At 40.4% G+C, this 21767-nt stretch overlaps 1 protein-coding gene across 1 annotated transcript in view; it reads left to right on the top strand.

The window, feature by feature from the left end:
* Positions 1–21767, top strand: part of PRDM6 (PR/SET domain 6) — a 112762-nt gene that overhangs the window by 67246 nt on the left and 23749 nt on the right. Inside the window, exons 4-5 of the mRNA XM_030926759.1 lie at positions 6750–6877; positions 10409–10533. Coding sequence (XP_030782619.1) covers positions 6750–6877; positions 10409–10533 — 253 coding nt within the window. The remainder of the gene's footprint in view (positions 1–6749; positions 6878–10408; positions 10534–21767) is intronic.

Below are 21767 nucleotides of genomic sequence, written 5' to 3'. Positions count from 1 at the left end.
TTTTGTGATCTTTCTTCTCAAGCCTTGATTTAGCTTGATTTGAAAGTTTAAAACCAGAAAGGTTAGCAGGCCACACTGTTATGGTATTTGCTGTTTTCCTCTCTAGACTGGGGAGCAGTGCTGGATCTCTGTGGATCTGAGGCTCCAGGCTAAAATCCACAAATGTCCCCTGCTCTGCATCCAGGTATGTGTGACTGCACAGACAGCTCACCTACCTTGAACATATTGAGTGTTCATGCAGAAATATGGCATTGTAAGTTGGGGCTCCCTCTGATCAAAAATGTCAGTGACTTCAGAGGTCAAGCAATCCTATATAGTAGGTGATATTCAGTGAGAGACATTGGGATATTGGGGTTCTGAAGCCACAGCTAATTAAAACATTTGTAATAAATACTTGTTAATTTCAAGCATGCTCCAGAAATGTTCTCAAAGGTATAGTGGGTGCCTATGTATTTTACATGACAAGGGACACTGCAATAAACTAAAAACTGATTAACTTTAGGAAAGTGTAGAGTTGAAGAAATGCTTCCTTCCCATTTTCTGGACAGTATTACATTCATATACCATTTCTTATTTTGACATAGTTTGCTTTATTTTAAAAATAGATTATCTGGGGGATAAAATATAAACTATTAATACATCAACTGTTTTACTCCTGTATTCCATTGACGTCATTCCAAATCTTTTTCTTCTTTCTCCTTTCTTTTTCAACAAAAGTTGATTTCCTGGTGTGTACAAAACCCTGTGTAAGGTACCTGTCAGTAAATTTAAAAATGATTAAAATATATTCCTGCCCTCAATGAGTTTATGCTCTGATAACCTTAGAAATAGTTTACTTGCATATGCTGCACATAATATATTGTGACCAGTGTCCGTGAGCAAGTTAGTAGATTATGTCTAGGCTGACTTTTCTCATCTAATAATAGTGTTGGTCTAAGGCTGGCTATGTTCTTTGAGCTCTTACTAGATGTCTAGCATTGTTTTAAGTCCTTTACATATACTCATTCATTTGGTTTTTATATCAGCTCTTCGAGATAGGGGTTATTATTAGCACCATTTTTTTTTCTCAGAAAAAGAAAGTCTCAGCTTCCTTAAGAGGTTAAATAACTGACCAAAATCACATCACCACAATTGTAACTCGCATGCATTGAAACTGACACCCACATGCATGCTCTTAACCTCTGTACTGTACACCCTACAGTCACCCGTAACCATAGTGGTTTATATTGTGTGTTTTCACTAAGAATACTTCAGAAGGTCTCCTTTAACAACCACTGTTCACCTTTTAAAAATCTTTTATTTAGTAATAAAAGTGTTCTGGTTACTAATTTTTCATAGTCAAAACAGCCAAGAATCATTCTTTTGAGTAAATGGTTGTAGAGTTAACTTATGGAATACAAAATATTGGGTCTCTACCTCCTGACACACAGAGGAATTGTGTAGTAAAACACATTTATCTTTGTTGGCAAACAGTATGCTTTCTTAAATTTCTAATACACTTGACTATTGGAACCCCAATTTTCTGAATTTTACAGAAAGATGGGGCTGTGTAAAGGCACTGTGTAAATAGGTAGAGGAGATCTGAGAAACTGTGTCTTTTTATCTGCTCTTCCCTGGATCCTCCATGAGCTGAGAAAGGATTTTAAACAGTGCTGGGCTCACAGATCTAAACTGGAAATCTCCAACGACCTCTTCTGGGCCCTTTCTGTGGTAATTGTTTATTCCATTTTAAATCATCATATGAAATTCACCTTTGTATTTCATAGAGTTGAAAGAGATTGGCTTAAAAAAGAATACAGTATTTTTTAATCCTAGTTGTTAGTACTTAGAATCAAGGTTTAATTGCATTTAGTGGTAATTTCTTCTTAAGCTTTGAGTAAAATCCAAGATCTTTAAGAAGATATAGAATTATTGTGAGAATTCAGTTCACTTCGGCATTCATTGGATTCCTCCTATGTGCTGGGCCCCGTGTTAGATGTGTGGGCATAAAATATGCTTCCTCACCTCAGCTGCTTGGTGAAAACCGAAGGAGGCTGGCACTTCAACACACAACCAAATGCTGATGTCTGGAGCCTTGGCACAGGGATATGCCAGGGATGGGAACATGGGAGAGGGCATCTGAAATGTCTCCTCACTCCCTGAAAACTGACTAATCCCATTTATATGAAACCTTCAGATCCCCCTTCCCCCTCCGCATGCTGAAATTCAGGGACCTGGGTTTGGGGAGGAACAGATTCATGATTAAGTTGTAATTCAAGTTCCTTTTGTCTGAGGTCATTGGCTCTCTTCAGGATATTTACAGGACTGAATGAGGTGAGGAAGGCCTCAGCACACTCCCAGATGGGGAGACAGAGAAGTGGAGAGCAGGTGAGAAGGCCTAGAGATGAGGTCTGGTTCTGTCATGGACTAGTTGCCTCACTTTGCTTAGACTACTAACTTTTGCAGACACCATTTCCTTCTGTATAAATGGATGGGGTTGGAGCAGATGGTCTTTGAGGTCCCTTCCAAATCTGATTTTCCTGGGCTCTAAATTTAGCCACAGTGCTCGGCATTCTAGCAGAAGAGTTGGTGACTGAGCTTCATGGAGGCTTTATCTACTGGAGGAAATGTGCTGCCTGTACTTTTTCACACAGGGTCCCCCAGCTTACCTTGGGCCCCTAGAGGTGTCCTGGGAACTGTCTCAGAGAGTCATGGTGGGGTTAGTTGTGTTGGTGAGGTGCTCCCATCAACTCCTCATTTTTTAACCAGGGCAACTTTCATCTGTTTTTATACTGGAATTACATTTAAGACTTCCTTGAATTAAAGGGGATCCTTCACTTGAAACGATCTTTGAAATCCTGTCCTGGTAAAAATGAAGGAAAATTAAAAACAAAAACAAAACTCTGCACTCCCCTTCACTGGAAAACTGCAGGACAGAAAGCTTGGATCTTGGGTCAGATGATAGCATCTGGGAAGCACAGGAGTGATGAACGTTTGCAGTGTCTCTAGGCTGTCACTTCAGACAGTTTTCTTTGAAAGTGTCCCAGCTGTAATGGACTGATTTTCAGTGGTGCCAGGAATCCCCTTACTGCTGGGCTTACAAATGTAAATGTCTAATGAGGCCAAGCAGGTAAGTAAATTAGTGAAGTAAGTAGCATGTAAGACAGTAAGGAGTGGTAGGGACTGCAGAACTGGAAAAGCTCAAGCCCAGTCTAAAGGGAGCCACCTTTTCTTATCTTAAGTGGATCACTGCCACCAGTGATCCACTTTCATTTGCCAGAAATTGAGGACCCATCTTTTGATTTTTCAGAAGTTAGAAATCTCAATTAGATAAAATTTAAAAAATATTTAAACATTGTGTAGGAAAAACACGGTTGGTCGGTTGTTTGATTTTAGCCTGAGAGCCACTAGTTTGCAAATTCTGCTTTGGAGAAACACTTTGCTCAGAGCCACCAATACACACAATTCCTATCATTTGGAAGATGGTATTATGCTTATGTTAAAACGAGCTTAGATCAGTCACTGGCTTCCACCATTTCTATGATTATTGTTGTTCTCATAGGCTGGCAGCCTTAGTAAATGACAAAGCAGTGGACAAGCCACTCACAGCCAGTTGTTGTAACACGCAACCCTGGTGCATATTTTACTCCTGTTGCTCTCATTTAAAGCTAGATTTTGTGCAAGGAAAATAAAAGCATGGGAGAGAGTGGCACTTCCTAATATGCAGGATCACAATACAACTCCTTTCTTGTGGTGGCTTTCAGTTAATGCCATGCATGATTTGTAATGAGTAAGAAATTGTGTGATCATTATCTCAACCATATGTGTGATGTCCCAATAAATAGAATTAGATTCAATACTGTTAAAATCCCCTTAAAAGGGTAAGAAAGAGGTCTCCCTTTTTCTTATATTTCCACTCCTATTGATAAAAGAGAAAGAACAGGCCAAAAGCAATGGTTTGAAAATAGCAGCAACAATAATCACAGAAGAAATCAGAGGCTGATAATACAGTGATATGTATTACAAATATTTTCCCAAAAGAATAACAGATAGTTTTTAACATTAGGTAACATAGCTTCTCTGTTTTAATAATGCATGCAAAAACTGAACAACAACAAAAAAGGGAGACTAGGTTTTCTTTTCATTTATTTTTCTCTCTAGTGTTTTTTGAAATCAGTTAAGAGGCTCTTGCTATACTTTATGTGAGGAAAAAAATCTCATTTGGACTAAAATGGTTAACAGTGGAGAGGATGACATAAATGCACTTGAAAAGTATATAGAAGGAAAATTCAACTGTATTTGATGATGGCTAGGCTCTGGGGGCTGAGAAAGAAAGCAGTATCAAGGTTGAATGAGTTTGTTCAACTCTGGGTATGTAGTTATGGGGGTTAAGTAGGTGCATGGGATTTGCATCACAGTTTCATGTGAAATATTATAATATTAGTATTAGCTAAAGCCAGGAAAGCCAAACCTCATGCCATGTGCTACATTGTGTGATACTCAGGAAGAGCCTGACAAATAGCCTTTTACTTTTCCTCAAGGCAAGTAGCAGTTTATATCAGGCAGGCAAAAATTGTAGGTTTTATTATAGTCACCATGTACTTAAGATTTTTGCTGAAACAAGAGTGTAGGGGAAATACTTTTCATACCAATTTTAAGGTGGACTGGTTAGTGGCTGGTGATCAAATGAGCCAACAGTTAAGACAGTCCCCACTAGTTAGAAATGTTAGGGGATTTTACTTGTTGTTGAAGATAGTAGCTTGATGCACAAAGGAGGATTGTTGTGTGCAGTTCTCAAAATGCTTCATAATAATTTTTACCAGCAGTCCCTATGGAAGGTTTATTTTTGGGAGAAGGGAAGGCAGGGGGCTGGGTCATCAACATTTCTTACTCCATTAAAGATTAACAGTGGCATTAAGGGAACCAAATGGCTTTGGTCAATGTTGCAATTTTGAAGAAACTGGTTAAGATTCAAAATTTCAACTCTGAGACTGTCAACAAGTTTCAGAGTTGCAATTTTGAATCTTAATCAGTTTCTTAAAACAAAACAAACAAAAAACCCCACAACAACAAAAACAGAAACAACTACAGTATAATCAATCCTAAATATGTTGTCTATCATTTAATTGCTCATGTAGCAGATGTAGCCACCCCATGAAATGTTTCCATTCTTTGCCATTATCCAAAACCTAGAAATTTAAAGAAGTCATTAGTCTTAAATAAATATCCAAGATTCTCTTCACTCTTCTCAAAGTAAATTGATTGTGATCACTCTGGTGCGTTTACCCAGTCATAACTTCTCAATTGTTTTTAACAGATTAATGTTTGTCTTTCATTGTGGGGTTAGTGGAAAGGTTGGGGTTGGAGAGGAATGAGTTCAAGAAAAGCAAAAATAAATTAAAATAAAATAAAATGAAATAAAATAAAATTTAAAAACTTAGCTGTTTTTAAATGACTGGTGATAGTAAAAAGAAACTGTCATCACTAAGCCCGTTTGCACCCCCCTCCCCCAGAATAGAAATGCTGAGCTAAACTATGAATGACCATACTAATTTTGGAGCCTAAATGTAACCAGTGAGACTCTCTCTAACACTTATTCTCCATGCTTATTTGAAAAGGAAAAATGGAAGGGCTGACTAGCAAGAGTGAGAGATACGATTTATCAGGATGCTCTGGGGAAGTAGCTACCAGAAGAAGGATCCCACTGCTGATTTTATCTGAAATGGTGCACTGTATTATGGTCCTTCTGAGAACCATACCCTTAGGAAACTCTTTTAACTGTCCCTGCTTCCTGAATGGCCCCAGGACTGGGAGTGACTTTCTAGAATTGCTGTGGATACATGACCTCCTCATCTCCCACTCCTCTAGATACCATGTCCCCCTAAGTGCCCTGGATTTGAAGTCGTTTCTGGAAAGGCAAGCTGTTGCCTCTGCTGTCAGCACTGACTCTGTGTTTGCTTGGCTCCCTAGTTGCTTTCACGAGACTTTTTGTCCCATGCTTATTGAGTGGTTTGAAGCGGATTTCATTTTCTCAAATGCTATCTTGAAAGGAAATCTGCTTGAATTGATGTGAGGCAGTAACAATTAGACAACTCAGTTAAGAAATGTAGGATCCATAGGAAACAGCTATATTTTCTTTCCCTTTTTGAGGATCTCTCTCTATTTTTTAAATGACTCCTCTCCTAATAGTTTCAGGTCCTGAAAACTTTGTCTTGAAAAACATCTTCTTTGAGGTGAGAGTCCATTTGTTTCATCCAAATCAGAGTCTGTTTTGCCAGTTCTTTCTGGCTCCATAACTCTCCACCTCTCTTCTGCTAGGTGTCGCCCAGCCTGTTGAATGGACAGTTACTGCCTCCCGAATGCCTCTGGGCAGTTGTGTGTTTGAGCCTGGGGGGCTCGAATGTGGATGTTCCAACAATGTCAATGTGGTCTCTCCTTTCAACTTGCTTTGTTTATCCAGCAGCTCATTACTTAAGACTAGCCTGTCAAAATCAGTCAAATATTCTTTGGGAAATATGGTCACATCCGCGAGATACCACAAATATGTTTAATACAGAGAAGATTGGCTTGATAAGAAAAACATGATCGACTTGCATCACTAAAACATATTTTCCTGTTATTCCGGTTGAGTGTCCACAAGCATCAATAAGCACTAGCAAACCTAAGGGCAATAAATTTCTGCACCTGACACATAAAGACACCAAAGGAAGCAGGGAAAATGATTGCTGATGATTCGTTCTAACTACTTGACCTTCTGACCTCTTCTCCAGATATATGACCAGGATGGGACACTACAGCACTTTATTGATGGTGGGGAACCTAGTAAGTCGAGCTGGATGAGGTATATCCGATGTGCAAGGCACTGCGGAGAACAGAATCTAACAGTAGTTCAGTACAGGTAAAGTATATCTTGATTTACCACCTACAGAGCTGAAGCCTTTTGGCTTGCATATACAAATTCAGGCTTACCACTGGTGGGTAAAAAAAAAAAAAAAAAAAATCCTGCAGAACTCTGCAAGGACTGGCAGACATTTTCTTTTCTTTTCTTTTCTTTTTTTTTTTTTTTTGCTTGATTTCTGAAACCTCCTTAGTTCCTATGACAGTAAGAGCATTCATGAACACTTAGGATTAAAAGTGCTAGCAGATGGCCTCCTTCACTCCGTGCACATGGTGAAGTTACTCCCACATCATTAGAACTTCCAGAATGGTCTGAATGAGCCCAGCAAACCCACTGACTTGGGGTGCTTTTCCCAAGCAGATGTATTCACACAGATAAGTAGATGGTCAGAGATTCAGCCTCAGGTCTCTTGCTTTCGGTCTCCTTCATGCTGTCTCCTTTGAGGAATAGCTTTGTTTGCACAACAGCATGGGAAACCAAGAACTCTCTACCTTCCCACCGATCCCTTTCCAAAACCGTTAGACTTAGTGACAGTGACAGAGCCAGGGTAACTCTCCTGCTCCCTCTAAAGGTGGCAGTGGGTTTGGCCCTTTGATGATCCAGGATTCCTTTCAGTTCATGAGGCAGTTCCCAGGCATAGAGAAGCCCCTGGTTTCCTGAAAGGTATGGGCAAAACTCAGAGGGTAACAAAGGCAGGGTGGAGCCATCCCCATTTCCCGTAGGGGATCCACATAGGGAGGCCTCTGGGGAGCTGAGAAGCAGGGTGGAATCTCCCGACGCTCAGTCAGTTCTTCCCAGTGCACCTGCTGGTGAAGCATTTCCATTTAGTGCTAGGGAAGGCTGGAGTGGAGACGAGAGGGCAAAAATGAATCAAATAGGAAAAAAGCCCCACCACTAAACCTTCTTTTCTCAAAATCCCTCGAAAACGTGTGCCATATAAATATATGACCTCAGTTATAAACAGCCGTGTTCCCTTTAGAATCAGAAGCAACTGTTTAGCTTTATTAGGCACCACAGACACATCAAAGCAGAGGGCTCTGTGCTCAGCAACTTGGAGTCCTGCCTATGGCTATTTATTTTCCTTTCCTTTTTTTTTTTTTAAATGAAGCTTAAGTTTTTCTTTTTAACTGTCTTCCCCTTGTTGGTTAAAGGCTGCACAAATTTGACTTACTCTCTGAGGTCTTCAATTAAAAAAAATTTGGGCAGTATGTGACTCACCGCCTTGGTTTTCAGTGCAGTTTTATTTCATTAAATAATGGTTTAAATGAAGTAGCACAAGACAGTATTTCATTACACTGCTGTATATGGACTTTATTCACCTTTATTACGGCTGCATTTCTGTTGTGAGGTTTTCTATAAAACTCTGAGCTAGAAAATTAGTGAAGATTGTGCTTGTCCATTTAGTAAGAGAGAGTTTGGTTCTGTAATGGGTACCCAAGGAGCTACTGAGGCAAATTCTGAATTTGGGAAAACAAGAACCCCCTAAGAGGAAGGTGGGCGTAGGCAAGTCATTGCCTATCTGTCAATATTAAGTGGGTTTTTTACAACTCCCCCTTTCATGATGGTGCTTACACTATGAGCTCTCTCTGCTGATCTGTTTTCGATTACTTCAGATCTTTACAAAATGAACTACAAAAACACAATTTTAAAAACTGGCATTCATCACCAGTGACCACGTCCAAGAGTAAGAAAATAGAAAAGTTGGACCCTGAAGAGCCAGCCTAATTTTTATTGTACATGAATGTCCGCTTCACAAAAAGTCAGCTGGTTTAAATTCATTCTGTTATGATTTGTAATATCTAAATGGAATTTTCTTCAAAGCGCCCTTGATTGATTGACCCTTAGCTGAACGTTTTGTTTTTATTTTGAGGCTGACAATAATGTTTGTTGGCATGTGTTCCACTTCAACTGCGTTGGGACGCCATGAAGCTATCTTTATGAGTCATCCAACCACAATACTAAATACATGTCAGCAAAGGAAATATTATCTGAAAAGGGAAAAATCCCTTTGATGTGCTTCAACATGCAGAGATTTCTGCGAGTTTTGGAAGCTCTGCCCGCTTGTAAGGAATGGTGTACACTTACACATTTTTTTCCCCCTTTCGGCCTACTCGGTGCCTCAGAAGACCACCCATTGCTTGAAAACAGTTCTGTTCTTTCAGCAGCAAAGTGTGTCATTTGGTTTTAGCACATTCATTTGCCGGGCGCAGTGTTTATATTAAGGGAAGCCAAACCGAGAGATGAAATGTTGCAAGGGTGAAGTACAAAGTAGACTCAATTTTTCTCAAGTTAGGAGATGCCAGTGATTTATAGCTCAGCTCCAATTTTGATTTTTTTATGTAGCAGTGGAAAGAATTAATAAAATGCACAGCTCTTGGAGATGCAGAGGGAGGAAGGGTAGCAAGAGCTAGGCAACTGGCTAGAGTTTTTGTCAGATATTCATAGAATGTTGGGAAAAACATTCTGCTTAGCTAGCAGTGCCCTCGTGAGACAGAATGGCAGCAAGTAAGGAAAATAACAAGATAAATGAAATTTTTGCAGCTGCAAGTAAAATATTGAGAATCTGCACTTTTTTATTGATCTTTATGATCCTATTGCCAAGAGCCACTTTGTGGTGACAAAATATGTTGACAAGTGCATATCTCACTGCCATGAAAAATGTGGAGAAGCATTCGCCTTATGTCTGCAGTGTTATACAAGGAACAAATTGCCCTGCTACAGCCAATTCCTTACAGAAAGGAGAAATTTAAGGCCCACCAACCCTACACACTTTTATCTTGAACTTGAGGTTCATATTTGTAGCAATTCTTCATTGAGAAAACCAGTCTCAGTCTCCTCATTTTTTTAATCTGTAGATTTTTTTAAAGTACCAAAGCTATTATAAAAAATGATTATTTCTCATACCTTCACTGTATCATTTCAGAGTGTAATCTTTCAGCCAGAGTAAAGTGCTCCTCTTGTATTTATTGAATTTCCATCCATTTCACGTAGGAGTGTTTTTCTCTTCTCCTGTATCAAACTTTAGAAAAAGAGCAATGGAGAGAATTTTTATTTCCCTGAGTCCTTATATCACAAAGCTGCCTAATTTTATTACAAATTTGGGAACTCCCAATGCCGAGTTGCAATAATACATTTAATGCTTTTCCTTCAAATAAGAAGTCAATAGTTTTTATATATGAGGTTGGGGCACCAGTGTCTTTGCAATTTTCCTGAGAGGAAATTTTCTCATTAGTGTGAGATGAAATTTTTTTTTTAATGAACTCTTCCTTTCTGATGTCTCCTGGGCTAAATATCTGTCTCTTCAGCCAATTCATTCTAGGGAGGGTCATTGTGGAAATAAACTGAGTGCTGTTTATCATACTGAGTTACAGACTCTAATTGGTTGCTGGGGACAATCAGTTGGGTGTAGATTTATTACAAAAAAACTGTTTAGATGGAGCTGAGCAGAACTTTTTCGGGGCAATAAAAGTATGGATGGGGGCACATGAGTCCTATGTATTACTAAGCTGGGTTTTCTTTTGTTTTGAATAGGTCGAATATATTCTACCGAGCCTGTATAGATATCCCTAGGGGCACCGAGCTTCTGGTGTGGTACAATGACAGCTATACGTCTTTCTTTGGGATCCCCTTACAATGCATTGCCCAGGATGAAAACTGTAAGAATTTATTTTAGCTCTGAATTCACATTTCAATTTACCTATTTCAAAGCTAACTTTTTAAGAGCTTTTTTTGAAACTCATGGAACGTGGTTCACTAAAATAAGTAACACAAACATATACAAGTCTGTTCCATCGTTTTCTTTTCCCTGCATGTCATCTGCTTTATCGTAGGGCATCTTAACCTGTATGGACCAGTCCTTCACCTATTAACAACTTCAAAGCCTTTGCCAGAATTTTAAATAATAGTTGAAGCAAGTTAAGTCAGCTGGTATTCACTGAGTACCTACTATGTGTCTGGTTCTATGCTTGCCACCTTAGGGATTACAAGAGCAGTGTAAGGTTCACCTTCTGCTCTGAAGGGATGTATAGTCTTGTGGGAGCCACACTGTATGCAAAAATGAAATAATAAGAAAACAATGACATTTAATCAGGGGTAGCACCCCTTTAGTTGGTTGGGTGTGCTTCCTCCTGCTTCCTCCTACATAGTCATTTGCATGACAAAGAATATTTAAAATGGTAGATATGTGACTAAGGAATTTGTGTCATTCTAAATTTTTTGTCTAAAACCATGTCTGGAAACATGTAATTTTCTTCTATCTTTATTACTGTACCAACCATTATCTTTAAAAGAATTAACATCTAGGCAAATGTAAATTTGCAGCAACTTTCCTGTAAACTTTATATTTCTGCTCTATCAGTTATCTGAAAAGTATTTTAAAGTGATTTCCAGTATTTGGAACAGAATTAGCACTGATGTGCTTCAGTGAGAAACACTGATTTCAGTGATACTGTGTTTTCTTGTCACCAAATTGACTAATTTGTGAACTGGTAATTTGATGTTATGCTACAAAAAGAAACAAAGATAACAGATGTCTTTTGATAATGGATAAGAAACTTCATTTTGAAAAAAGTGTTTTTTTTTTTTTTCATTTTCTTCTCCTCTTTCTCACACATGCACTCACACACCAAAAACTACAATTTAAAAATGCTCATATTATGACTCATCAAAATGCTGATGGTCAGATATTTCTTTCCCATTTTGTCTTTAATTTCTTTGTAAAAAGAAAAATCATCAAAAAGCCTATTACTATCAACTTTCCTTTTCTATTTTACCCTAACCCCAAAACCAATATCAAATCAAAAAATGAATCTTTGGACATATAGTACATTCCTCTGACATTTCAAGCTTCCACTGGAAAGTTTATTTTCTGCTGTTATATTCCTGTTTGAGGGAGTTCCTGTTTTCATAGGAGAAAATCTCAGTGTTGGCCATGAGTATGCAGTGAGAGGCAAATGTAGATGTAGAAGCCACTGTGCTCTGCCTCAAACAGAATGGCTCCATGCCCCATGCCCCCAAAGCTAGATCTCTATATATGCACAGAAAGGCATCAGTGTCAGCCAGCCTCCCCATCTGCTAACATGGACTTGTCTGTATGTTGGAACTTTGATGTAACCATCTAGAGTGTTTGATCCAAGAGGATTCTAGAAATCTCATGAGATCCTCTGTTTCTTCTTTTAATACAACCTGCTACAGACTGAAGCTGTTGTTGTGGTATGAGTGTTGAGGAATGTCTAGAGTAAACATATCAAGGCCAAATATTTATTCGTTCATTGTTCAGATGTGTAAGGAACACCTACCATGAGCCGGTGTCTTTGCTGGGTGATGTAAATATAGCAGTGAACAAAATGGACAAGAATCCCTGCCCTCATGGAGCTTACATTCTAATGGGGGGAGACAGATTATCAACAGATATATAAGTAAATAAATAGTTGGCCAGATGGTGATAAGTGTTGTGGGCTAATAAAGCAGAAAAGAGATAAAGAGGTGCCAGGAGTTAGGAGTTATAGTTTCAGAGAGTGAACGGGGTAAGCTCCACTGGGAAGGTGGACTTTGGGCAAAGACTTAAGATGGCGAAGGAACAAGCCATGTATTAGTAGGTAGAAGAGCATTCCTGGCAGCCAGACAATTACAAGTCCCAAGATGGAAATGTTCCTGGCATGTTGGAAGAGCATCACAGAGGTCAGCATGGGTGAGGCAGAGTGAGTGAGGTGAAGAGGAATTAACTTAGATGTGGGTGGGTGCTAGGGCAGGGAAGACCTTCTAGGGCCCTGGAGGCCATTGTCAGGACCCTGGCTCTGACTCTGTGTGAGCTGGGCAAAGGGGGCTGTTGTAGGGTTTTGAGAAAAAGAACGATTTGACTGAATTTTTTTCAGGAATACTCCCTGAGTGGAGACTGGACAGGAGACTGGACAGGGGGAAGAGCAGGGAATCCAGCTAGAGGCTCTTGCAGGAATCCAGGGGGAGAGATGATGGTGGTTTGGACCAGCATGGAAGTGGTGGAGGTGGTGAGAAGTAGTTGGATTCTGGATATGTTTTAAAAGTAAATTCAACAGCATTTTCTTATACATTAGATGCTGAGTGAGAAAGAGGAATCAGGGATGACTTTGAGGCTTTTGGCCTGAGGAGCTGGAAGGATGGCATGACCACTTACTGAGCTCTGAGCCAGAAATGGAAACTGTGGAGTGACCACTTAGGAAATGCATTTCTTACCCTTGACCTGGATCTCTGGAGTGCGAGACTCATATCTGCATGGTGCTTCCACCTGACAATGCTGTCACATGGACGGGAGGGATTGTGGGGTTGGAGTAGAGCATTTTTGGGTCTGTGTGCCATTCACAGCCACCTGACAATGGGTGTCTAAGAGCGTACCACTGGCCTTCAGATTTGGTGCCACATGCCAAAAATGTACTTTCTGGAAAAAACATACCAGTTTGCTTTTCAATTCTTCTTTCTGCTAGTGTCTAACCTGAGTGAAGCATTCTTGAGATTGATGATTAGAGTATTGAATAAACTCTACCAGGATATACGATATATCATTTAGCACCTGAAGTCCTTGAAAGAAAATTTGCAAAGCTACAACAGCTTGAAGTATTGTACACTCAGTAGGAAAACTAAGTAGTTCTTTTGGGTTCTGTTCAGAGCTCTAAGTAACGGTTGAGCGAAGTTTAAAAGGAATTAAGCCATTGACTAAAGTGCTCAACAGTGACAATCCCCTTTTCCCCAAGGGTATTATAGGAATTTTATTTCAGTTTCTGTCTCAGAGTCATATATCTGTCATGTGATTGGCCACCCAAGAAACCAGCAGAAGGCTTCATCAGATAGTGTGGGGGAGATATATGACTTTGACTGCCTCTAAGATGGATTCTCATTCCATGTGATTCACTGGGAGACCTGGGAACACCTAAATGAGGGTTCTTTCTTCTGTGCTAAGAAAATACTCTGTGATTTAAAAGCACAAATGTGTGAAAGGGCACGGACAGATCATTTAACAGATAGCCTTCCACAGCCCTGAGTAATTTAAATCATCTCTACTGCATTAGCAATTCTAAGACAATTTTTATCCCACTGAGCTAGCTACAAAATAAATCAGGTACCTAAAAAGAAGCTTCTTGAGATCAAATACTTTTTCGATAAAATACCTCCACAGAGCCTCTTTATAGTGCTATGCGCACAGTGAACAATGAAGAATGTGCACTGAATAAATACTGAGAATTTCTATTACCATTATTAGAAGGGATTAAATATTTCAGGCAGATTTTTTGTTGTTGTTAATGAAACTGATACTTGGACCAAGGCATTCAAGGAAAATATGATTTTACTTACTGAGTAATATTAAGCACCTTCAGTTATAAAAATATAACTTTCTTCCCATGGTTCTTTCAACATTGAAAGTACACATTTCCTATCGAGCGTGTGCGGTGGGTTTGGGTTCAGGACGTGCCCCCTCCACTGGCGGCCCCAAAGCAGGGTGGCTGTGGGTACACTCACTGCCCGGATAGCTCATTGAAAGCCGCCTTGACTCAGAGAAGACAGCAGTTCAACAGGCATTTGGGTTCTGGAAGCAATTCCTATGTTATTTTCTTTTTAAAAAAGTCGTATTATAAATGTAATAGAGCTCCAAAGAGAGCGCCTTTCCATCCACTGTGGGCCTTTCAAAAGAGCCTGAAGGAACGCCTGTGTCGACAGATCGCATCCGCAAGAAGGAATGAGGTTCCCCAAAGCTTCCAGTGGGGGATTAGCTCCTGCAGAGTGTAAAGACCTTAGTGTATTCATATTCATTTCAGAGGAAATTAAAAAAAATCCTGGGAATAAATGTTAAACAAGTCTTCCTGCTGCTTTTTCTGTCTCGGCATATGAAGCTGAGGTGGCAGAATGTGAACCTTGATGGCAACAGGGGAGTTGCTGCACCAGAGTAAACCCTGCCTCCTCGAGGACCCCTGCTTTTTTCTTTTGATTTTAAAGAGCAGAAAATAAAAAGGGGGACCTCTGCACGGTGCCGCTTACCCCCACTGTTCCACCAACAGCGAGAAACTAGGTCAGAGTCAGGAAGGCCCTACTCAAGCCCTTAGCGGTGACCTTTGGAAGATTATGTATAGTTCAGTCCACAAGACCATCTGTGCAGGGCCCCAGGGGAAACATTGTGATGGGTGCAAAAACCCAGGCCCTGTCCTAGAGGAGCTCAGTCTAGAAGAGAACACATAAGCACATAACTGCAATATCAAACACTGTGCAGATGCTGCATGAGGTGGCCACAACAGAGAGCATGAGCTTGCGGCTGTCAGGCTCTCTATGTCATTCAGCTGGGAGGAGTCCAGGTTCCAGGCCTCTTGTGTACAGTGCAAAGCTGGGGTTGGCTTAGAATCAGGAGCCAAAAGATACTATCCTGTCCCTGAATGGGGAATAGAAAAATGCTGCCCTCAAGCCAGTAAGCTAAGGGACTGTCCATCTTGGGGCATTGGTAAAAACAAAGTCATACTTTAAAAACTAGCCCTAGCCGTAGGATGTTATGAGGCTTGATTTTGCACTACTTGCCAGCTATGGAAACCCTGAGCCAACAAACTAATATAAAAATTGGTCTAGAGCTGTTGAAACCTGTAGGTTCCTAGAAGAACAAAGAAGTCACTCACAGGGATGCTTCTGACTCTTTTACAAGACTCCAACAAGAAGGCAGCACCCACTAAAAAAGGTGTTGACAGAGACAAATGACAAAGGTCTCAGGGAAAGTCACTGTTATGAGAGATTTGGCTTTTTGCATGCTGTAGGATATTGTGGTGTGCTGCCTCAAGCCCAACTTTGCTACTGGATGGAGGCGCTCATTCCCACTGTTTGTGGGATTGTAGCGGACTGACATCTTGGATGAATTGTTTCCAGGAATTACCTTTAGTCCACTTGAACCACCTCACCCTTGGTCATACTTCCTCCCACAGTAGTCCATATCCAATGACTGGTCAATGTGGGATGTATAAAGGACTGGTTCCCTTACCTCAAACCAGGACAACCCTAAAGGACATTCATTCCATCCAACTCCAGAGCTGTTAAACTCCTCCCTCAGCCCAGTGCTGCTTGCCTCACTTCCCAACAGGTGTTGATCCTGAGAGCAATCCCCAAACCCCAAATCCCCATTTCAGAGTCTGTTTCCTGGGTGACCTAATTTAAGACAGGTACTCCCAGGTTTCCATTTTCAATCCAGACCTCTTTACTGAGCCCCAGACTCCTCTCCAGCTGTCTTGGCAACATCTTCACTTCCATGTTTCTCATGCATCTCCAACTAAACCTGCGTAAAACTAAAACTACTCTATTCACTCCCACTAACTGCCTCTCCCATCTTTCAGCAGCTCTCACTCCCAATCATCCAATTGCTCTGTCGAGAAACCTTGACACCTCACTCTTGCTCACCCTTCTATCCAATCAGCCACGAAGTCCTGTTGATTGCATATTCTTAATGCATTTCTTCACTTCATTTCTGCTGCCACCTGACTAGTGTCACCATCCACTCTGGCTTGGACCCCTGCAGTACCTTCTGCACAACTTCACACTTTCTTTCTTTAGTTCATGGTGGCCAGAGTGAAGTTTCAACCATTTGCTTATTTTATTGTTTCAGTTTATTCACTTGTTTTGTTAATAGGTAGCTCTGTCCCATAGAGCAAAATGCAGAAAGTACTGTGGACATGTAAATCTCCTTCCAAGATGCCATCAGTAATGTTGGCAGGTTCTCAGGTATTCTTTCAGAGATAATTTTTGCCCATTCAAGCATCTAATATTCCCCCTTTTATTCTCTGGCTGTCATTCTCCCACATGTATATGTAGCACACTGTATACATTGTTCTGTACTTTGTTTATTTACCGATACAGAGCGATGATGCCTTTAAAGCATAAATCTGATCATCTCACACCCGAACTTAAAATCATTTTTTGGCTTGCCGTTACTCTTGGCTAAATCCCCAGTTCCTTAATATGATAGCCTATGGGTCACATAGAGTCTCCAGAAACATTTTCTGTGGCCCATATAGTATTTTACAATATTAGATTCCAAACATCTCTAGACTGGCCATACCCTGTTCAGAATGTTACCGCCCCCACCATCCTCTGTTGTGTTAACCTGTCTACCATCACCCTGTCAGATATTTCTGTGGCCTGTCCAGCTCCCACAGGCATTGACAATAATGCTGCCTTCCTCTCCAGCCTCGGCTGCTGCAGCCCATCTCCTCTTCTCTCTCTGTCCACATTGCCTTTTTTTCTATTCTTTTAGTGCCCTGAGCTCCTTCCTACCTCAGCATGGCACAAGACTCTATGGCAAAGCTGCTGATATTCCACCTTTTGCATTGCCTTTTCCTCCCTTTGCACTTGTATGATGCCCATATACCCCTCAGGACTCAGATTCTGTCATCCCCACGTTTAGCCACCCCTGATTTGTCATTTCCTGACATCCTTTCTTTTCTCTAACAGCACTTACCACACTTGTCATAACTGTACTTTGACAATTCCAAAATTTATGTATTTTTTTTTTAACATTTTAATCTTTCTGAAACTGGCAGGTGTTTTGCAATTAATGGCGACTTACAATTATAATGGTGAAATTAATGGAATGTTACATTTGGTGAAACTGAGTGAATATTTATCTGTAAAGACATCAGCTTAATATCTGCCTTTCCCATTAGAGTTTATGTGCCAGAGGGCAGTGACTATGGCTTTCCTGATCCCCCTATATCCATGGTGCCTAGCACAGGGTCAGGCATGTAATAGATGCTCAGCAACTATTTGCGGACTGAATGAATGAACGAGGAAGGGGTAAACTGAACTTTGTTTTATAGATCCTGAATTTGCCTCTCTCAATGTTTTAACTGTCCAGATTTCATGAGTTCATGTTCTTGCTTGACGGTATCCTTGAAGGCTTTGGGAGTTTGCCCTCTTCCCCTCAATCTTTGCGTTTCCAGACTGAAGAGATTGACTAGCTCAGTATTGCTTCATGCAGAAACCACGTCATCTTTTTGGTCATTTTAATAAACCATCTCTGCACCTTTTGCAGTTGTCTATGTTTTCTTTCTTGTGTTGGGATGAAATTTCATGTCCTTTTTCTGAAAATTTCCTGTGTTTAGTTTATACCTTTAATGGCCATAGTCAGTGAGGCTGATATGTAAGAAGAATAATCTTGTCTTCTAAAAAGTGCTGCTTTAAATATTTTTTAGGAGACAGGGTCTTGCTCTGTCACCCAGGCTGGAGTACAGTGGCATGATTATATATAATAGAGCATTGTAAACTATCATCACCCTACTGATCTATCAAACACTATATCTTATTTCTTCTACCAAACTATAAATTTCTACCCATTAATCAATCTCTCTTCATCCCTACTCCCCTGTCACCCACACATTCTTTTGTTTTAATATAAAGGTTATGTGACCTTAACAATTTTTTAGAATTAATCAATTAGGTTACTTTTTTTTTTTTTTTTTTTTTTTTTTTTTTGAGATGGAGTTTCACTCTTGTTACCCAGGCTGGAGTGCAATGGCGTGGTCTTGGCTCACCGCAATCTCTGCCTCCCAGGTTCAAGTGATTCTCCCACCTCAGCCTCCCAAGTAGCTGGGATTACAGGCATGCGCCACCATACCTGACTAATTTTGTATTTAGTGGAGACAGGGTTTCTCCATGTTGGTCAGGCTGGTCTTGAACTCCCGACCTCAGGTGATCCGCCCACCTCGGCCTCCCAAAGTGTTGGGATTACAGGCATGAGCCACTATGCCCGGCTCAATTAGGTTACTTTCTAGGAGTGTAAGTCAGAGCTCAGAATCTATCATCTACACTTAGAGTATTATTTGTATTATTTCCCCCAAAGGCATTTTATTCCTTTTCCTACAGTGAAGTGACTGGCCAGTGTTTCCCGCTCTCTTGCATGTTGATGACATCTTCATTCTATGGTTTTCTCACCATGCATTACTTCCTGCGAGTCTGAAATTGCCTGGCCTGTAAAGGCGTGGTGTCGCCTCAAACCTTGTGGGCTTCCCTATGCTTTGCCTCTTCTGGATTAGTAATGAAAAGGCCAAACAAGATGGTTCTACCCCAATCTCTGACAATGGTGCTGTTTTTATATTTTATTTTTAAAAATGCCAGAACATGGCAAAACATTCCTTCTTGTCTTTCAGTGCCTACTTAAAAAGTAACATTCTGTGTGCCATAAAATATTTTTTAAGTGTAAAAACGGTCCACAAATTCTATATTGATTATATGCTTTTGCCCCAGAATTCAAATATACATAAATATTTGTATATAGAATAAAGACATACAAACATACATAGGTAGGTGTGTATAAGTATATGTATAACATAAGTATCTATAACATGTATATATATGTATAACATAAGTATATATAACATGTGTATTTATATATATAGTACACACAAAACAATGTACTAGCTGTAAAAACATCCTTTAAATTTTGAAGCACAGCTGTTGAGCAGAGATGCTATGAGTGTATGGTCAGAAAAAAAAATTCTGACTTATAAGTCTGAAAGCTAAAACTTGCCACCTAGATGTGTCCTTAAGTGAATGTGTGACCCAGGGCAAGTTACTGGACCTTCTTGGGACTTGATTTTTGTCATTTGTAACAGGAGAAGGTAGGATTAGATCAGTGATTCTCAGCCCTGATTTCACTTTAGGAGCAGTTGGGGAACTTTAAAAAATGTATTGGGGAGTTATACATGATATAAATGATGAATTGATGGGTGCTGACGAGTTGATGGGTGCAGCACACCAACATGGCATAAGTATACATATGTAACAAACCTGCATGTTATGCACATGTACCCTAGAACTTAAAGTATAATAAAAATAAATAAATAAATAAATAAATAAATAAATAAATAAATAAATGTAGATGCCCAGGCCCTATGGAGAGATTATAATGTAGTTTTTAAAGATTCTCCTGTGTGAGTCTAATGTGCAGTAGCCAAGGTTAAGAACTGCCAACTAGACAAACTCTAGACTCTTTCCAGGTCTGTGAGTCTCTTGCTTTACTTTTCTTTCTTAAGACAGTATGGGCTATGCCGACAGAACCGTGCAGACAAAGCTTGTCCTCTGGTTGGATTTGCTTGACACATGTGATTCTACAGAATGTTCTGAGTTGAAGAATGCTTAGGCAGCACACCTACCCCTTTCTGTGCTCACACATGGCATCTCCCTGTCCATTTGAGCACAGAGCTTCGTGGCAGTCACAGTCCCCTACCCTTGAGGATGCCTGCGTCTTCGTGCCAGGTAGCATTCTTAGTGATGGTCTGTGGCAGGGCATGAGGTGTGCTCCCAGGTCATGTGTTTCCTGCCACGCGGCCTTGAACCGGTGGCCAGTGGCCATAGTCTGTATTATTTTGTTACTTGCTATCACAATCTTTTTGCCAATCATCCTTTTCAAAATTTTTGGTCTCTAATTTCATTCTCTTGACCACCTGGTAACTTTAATCTCTCTGAGCCTTGAAATGACCCATAGATATAGTAGTTACTTTAAAAAAGAAGAATTTTTAAGCCCATTAGGTTCTAATCACTTCTGGACCTATGGAATGACCAGCATATAGTTTATAAATATTAACTCACTAACATCTTAATAAAAAGAACAACAAATTCTAGATATATTATTAGATTTATCTCCTCAGAAGTATTTCTTCTAGTTCTCTCCCCACTTCCACTGCCACCACCCCAGTTTAGGGCCATCTCCCTCACATCCATCACTTCTTCTATAATAAAAATGGTAGTTGCCATTCATGGTAGGCCCTGTAATAAGTACTTTCATTGATGTATTTAAACCTCGTAAAAGGGGACTTTAAAGACGAGTATGCTAAGACTCATAGGGCTGAACATCTGTTGAGTGTCAACCATAGGTCAAGCTCTTTACTAAATGCTGCCTCTGCATTATGCCATTCAGTCCTGAGAGTGACTGTTTTACATTATATCAGGGACCAAATCATGGATTTAGATGTTCCATACTTGCCCAAGGCTAGTCAATAGTGGAGTTAAAACCTCAGCCATCTCAGCTACCACATCATGCTGCTATTATTTTTTAGAAGCGTTAGTACCACTGTCCTCATTTGGCAGATGGAATAACTGTGGCCCACAGCTATTGAATAGTTTGCCTAAGACCACTAAGCTAATAAGAGGCAGAGGCAGGATTTGAACCTAGGTCTTTCAGATTCCAAAGCCTGAGTCACAAGCACCACACTTGGTTGCCTCCTACCCTTTCCTTATCCACTTGCATCCCATCTGTAAATCAGGTCTCTCTCAAGCCCTTCCTGAACACTGGTTCTATTTTTCTTGCTATCCCTCTGCTCAGAAATGGTCTGTGTCTGTTTCCTAGGTCTGAAGTCTCTTATTTATTTATTTGGACTTTTAAGGCCCTCTGAGGTCTCCTTCTGACCCCCAATCATTATTCCTAGAGTGACCAGATCCCGTGCCTTGCTCAGTCAGCCCATCTCCCTTACTATCCCACCTGCATGGTAGACTTCTCCTGCCTCCAGGTGTCTTTCATCTTGTTCATCTCTTCAAATAGCTTTTCCTGGATACCTATCCTGTGCTGCCAAGGTCTGGAGGAAAGCCTGAAATTCTCCACCAGTCAAGCTGAATCTATTTTCTCTGCACTGCTCAGGGCTACCCTCTCTGGGCAACATCCCCTGCTCACTCCCTCTCCCTTGCTGTGCCTCCCATCTAAACTCCCTCCAGGCATAGGTGCAGTGTGGTGCTCACTATGGACTCCTGTATGTCTCAAGTCGTAAGTGAACTCCATGAGGGCAAAGACCATGTAAAACAATCCTGAGCATATAGTAGTTGCTTAATAAATAGGCATCAGATGAGTTATTAATTTGTGATAATAGTTTTTTCCCCTCAAATCAGATGGTTATGTTAATTCTGA

Source organism: Rhinopithecus roxellana, chromosome 3 (assembly GCF_007565055.1).
Source record: "Rhinopithecus roxellana isolate Shanxi Qingling chromosome 3, ASM756505v1, whole genome shotgun sequence".
Taxonomy (NCBI): domain Eukaryota; kingdom Metazoa; phylum Chordata; class Mammalia; order Primates; family Cercopithecidae; genus Rhinopithecus; species Rhinopithecus roxellana.
The sequence above is the reverse complement of the archived record's forward strand: the minus strand, read 5'-3'. Positions and strand labels throughout refer to the sequence as shown.